The sequence below is a fragment of the Limulus polyphemus genome, unplaced genomic scaffold (assembly GCF_000517525.1).
Source record: "Limulus polyphemus unplaced genomic scaffold, Limulus_polyphemus-2.1.2 Scaffold2224, whole genome shotgun sequence".
Lineage (NCBI taxonomy): Eukaryota > Metazoa > Arthropoda > Merostomata > Xiphosura > Limulidae > Limulus > Limulus polyphemus.
This window is the reverse complement of record NW_013667834.1, coordinates 58,641-63,123: the sequence shown is the minus strand read 5'-3', so window position 1 is coordinate 63,123 and position 4,483 is coordinate 58,641. Positions and strand designations below refer to the sequence as shown.

Here is a 4,483-nt window from a genome sequence, read left to right as displayed (position 1 = left end):
TTATAGCATGTGTTATAAAGGTTGTTAAGTTTAAAGTTTTAAGTTAATTCTGTGTATTATAAAAAGTTGTATCAAGAAAGAATAAACAGTTTTAATTAAGAAAGGACTTGTATCATTGAAATTCCCCCGGAAAGAATTTATACCAGAAATTAACAAACGAACAGATACGTAACACTATAGTCTGTGGTTTCCCAGTGATGGACACAGCAGATAGCCCAACGTGGTTTTGTTATAAAACAAACAATTTTAGTAAACCAAATACATTTAGTTGAGACTATATTATTTAAATGCTACAATAATTATTTAACAAACTTTATTATTAGTTCTGGGAGAAGATGTTGAGGAATAAAATTACTGATCCTCTCGATAGGTTGTCTAATCACAATCATTGTGAATTGTCCATCGTCAGATGCTTCTTTTGTGAAATACAAATTTATATATTGCAATTTCCCTGAAAGGAGGCCAATGCCCATGTGGAGAGGTCACTTGTTTTAACCACTTGCACCACTATACAGTAGTGTGTTGTCTTTCAGTCAGTCAGTAGACACTAACATTACATAAGGAACACTTGACGTTGCAATTTGTACTATCATGATGTCAGTGAAACATGCACATGCCATGAATCATGAGAAGAGTTATACACTCTGTAGGCTACAACACAGTATGACTAATGAACTTCAAAAGCAAGAAATCAAAATATTTGTTACTCTTAATTTTGGTTTTATTTACTCTTGAAACAGAACACTTTCGGGGACTCTGCTGAAGTACATCTAGTGAATACTGTTATTCTTTACCATTTTATTTTTGTCTGTAAAACAAAATATAAAATTATATGGAATGCTTTCATACAGATTTGTTTTTAGATAATGATTAATGAAAAAATTGATTCTTCTTCTGCTAATGGAATCAGGTGGTTTTATTTCTATTGTTGTACGTACGTTAGTGTATTAAAATAATTGTACTTTACTATAAATTTTTGTAGTTAATGTTAGAAAATCCATGAGACTGCAGATGGTGAAATTACTTTTCCAAATATCTTGGTTAACTACTGCATATGTATTTGTCTTTTAAAATTGCAACTAAAACATTACTGGAATTGTTTGTCTCTATATTTTTTTAAATCAATTTCATAATTTGATGAAAATAATTTTCAAAGTAAAGTTAGTTTTGTGTCACTCCATTTATATTCTTCAATTAGTTAATTGTGAGCATTCTGGGAATAAGAATTATTTTGAATAAATTTGTAGCTTTAGCTTTTTAATATATTATTACTTATCTACTTGTTAACTTTTTTGTATATTTCTCAGTGGTTTTCCTCTATTGATGATAATGGAAGAAGATATTTCTTTGCTGAAGATAGCAGTGAATCCTTTTGGGATCTTCCCAGTGTTTCACTTGCTGATGTTAAGTGTGTAAAGGTAAGAACCTTCAGTTATTTATATTTGTTGTATACTAAAATAAATAAATAAAAAGTGTGTAGTAAAAACATCTGGCTTCGTTCAAATATGACCTAAACTTTTCTGTATTTGTGAATATTGTTTTTTATGTGAATATAAAATATTTATATATTTTTTGTTAGTATGCATAACGATTGTATGTACTCAGATGGGCAGATGTATCACGTAGTATTTTAATATTGTGACATAATTTCTTTTTGTTGTTTTAATTTTAAAAGATATGTTGGGTATAAATAGTTTGTGACTAATTTTTGTAATTAGTTTATTTGCATTTGGCCAATAGACAGGATTTTTGTAGTGTTACAACTAAATAGTGGATTTACATGGAGGAATTGATTCTGTGGCTCAAATACACCATGAATTATAGATTTAAAATAAGACCCAAAATCGAGCACTTTCGAATAGTTGACTATTCTTCTTTGTTCTCCTGAAGAAGATAGTCAACTATTCGAAAGCGCTCGAGTTTTGGGTCTTATTTTAAGTCTATTACACCTTATATGTGATCCTTTGTGCTAACTCTTTTATGAAAACTATGAATAATAGCATATTTTCATTATGTGAGAAATTAGCAGGAAGAAAAAACTTTCTTTGCATTCTTATACTATGTTGGAAAATCCTAAGCATCTCATGGTTGGTAGGAAATTAACCATTTTTTGTCTCAGACATTCAGTTACACCTAGGCCTTATCTTGCAGTAATCTCTCATTTCTTATGTGCAAGGTATTTGTCATACAGTTCTCTCTGTCTCACCAGTGTGTGGGGGAGCAGCTTGTACACTTGTAGTTTATGCTTATTTGTAAGTGCAAGATCTTTGTGAATTGTCTCGTGCATGTTGAATAAGATATGTTCAATGTGTTAGCAGTCACTGTCTAGATGGTCAAAGAAGGGTGTCCCTTGATGACCAGTCTGTACACTTCACCAGTTGTAGTGGCAGTCCTGTGTGAAGTGGCTATGTTGATGTGATGTTCTTCCTGTGCTGATACTATTTACTACGTTATAGGTAGTCATCTTTGAAATTGTTATGTTCTGAGCTTTGCATTACTTGGATGTACAAATATCCTTCCTGAGAAGGGACTGTGACGTATCATTCTGTCATAAGTCTACTCATAGCAACATTGCACTGTCATATGATCGGGAATTTCTATGAACCAAATGTATATTTGTTAAACAAAGTTTTGCACCTGTGTCAAGAAGCAACTGCACTAATGTATAAATGATTCTTTTAAAGTATAATTAACCCTCTGTAGTTAGGTGCCTCTCATTATCACTTGTACCAAACATGCAAAAATTTAAATCAGAAAAAAAAAAAATTTTGCTATGCTACTAAGCTTTTTTTGATGTGAGTCTTTGGTAGATATTCTTTATTTTTTGTCCTTTCAGATTATAATCCAAAATCAAATTAATTGTTTTTTTCTGGATCACATTCTTTTTCTCTCCTTATGTCTATCTAAATCATAAATGAATTTTATTAATATTGTAACAAATAAGCATCATGCTATGTTTTTATCCATTATTCAATTTCAGTTGATTTCTGAGTTATAGTGTTTGTGTAGTGTAATTGTTTATTGGGCTAGTTATGATATGTTTTTATTATTGTAAGTTATTTGTGACAATTTGAAGGTTTAGTAAGTGTAATGGGAGTGAAAACCAATGAAGTTTTTGTTATGACTTTAAACTATATCAATTAAGAAACTAACTGCTTAGTTTTAATCAGTTATTAACACAGACTTAGTTTATCAGTAATCAAAATGTGATTATTGTGGTTGCTATGTTACTTAGGATACCAAAGATGAAGTTTCACCATTAAAGTCCAAACAGAAGAACATCTCACCACCGAATAGTCTGTCTTCTAACTTTGTACCCAAAAAGGTCAATTTCTCCACTTCAGGTCTGTCTAGGGCTGATCGGGGTCTACGAACCAGGTCATTGGTTCTCCCAGAAACTGTCACCTCTTCCTCTCTAGATGATTCTGACAAAATCTGTAATGTTCCTCGTTCAGATAGAGAGATAATGAACCTACAATGGCCTTTGTTTCAAGATGGGAAATTGGTAAAGAGGTTAAATCTGAGTCATGTGTCTCGGAAATCTTTGAATAGATCTTTGAGAAGTTCTATTTTCTTATTCCTTATACTCAGTTATATATTTAATATGTAGTTAACCATTTGTTGAATGTAATGTATAGGAAGTAAAAATTGAAATTCTATTATTATTATACACTTCTAATTCTTGAAAATCTCTACAGGACTAGAATAAGAATGTAGTGTTTAAAAATGTAATAGGCCTAATACTAATGTCTAATGATAAGTATAATTTTAATCAGTCTTTGCCAGCTTGTTGTATGAAATGGCTTATATAAAATGTGTTCCAACCACTACTGTGTTTTTTGTATTCCAGCTGGTATGAAAAGCTGTGGATTGAGAAAAGCGCATCGTCGGCAGTGGATATGACAAATATAGTGTGGTTTGAATACTATTATTATACACTATTCTAATTGTTAAAAATCCCTAAGGGTCTAAGGACGTAGTTCTTAAAAATGTAATAGGCCTAATACTAATGTCTTATGACATGTATAGTTGTAAAAATTACATGTTATAACATATACTGAAGTGCTTAAAGTGTGACAGTAGTAATGGCTAATTATTCAATCTTCATTGGGCACCTTAGATACCCTGATGTTTCCTTTGATATTCTTTGACAACTATTTAATGTGTGAAAGTCTTGTGTATCACAGATGGCCCATTTTAGTCTTTCATATCTAACTAAAACAGACAATAAACAAGGTATCCTTTGTTTCATCTTCTAGAATATTTTTCTAAATTTTGTTCAAGCAGAATACTTTTTTGTGTAGATACTTTGTGGGGATTCACATCAAGTTGCTAAAATATTTAATGTTGTGGGAAGATACAGTGTTTACAATTTCAATGTCATATTTGTAAACATTCACAAATAAATGCTGTGCAGATATCTTGAAGTTTTCTTTATTTCATCAAATTTCAAGAAAGAAAAGCCTTTTATTACCACTGTCAC

The 4,483-nt window shown here is 31.0% G+C and overlaps 1 protein-coding gene across 1 annotated transcript in view; it reads left to right on the top strand.

Moving 5' to 3' along the window:
- LOC106466328 (rho GTPase-activating protein 27-like) overlaps positions 1-4,483 on the top strand; it is a 47,593-nt gene that overhangs the window by 19,213 nt on the left and 23,897 nt on the right. The window contains exons 5-6 of the mRNA XM_013926604.2: positions 1,308-1,418; positions 3,236-3,505. Coding sequence (XP_013782058.1) covers positions 1,308-1,418; positions 3,236-3,505 — 381 coding nt within the window. The remainder of the gene's footprint in view (positions 1-1,307; positions 1,419-3,235; positions 3,506-4,483) is intronic.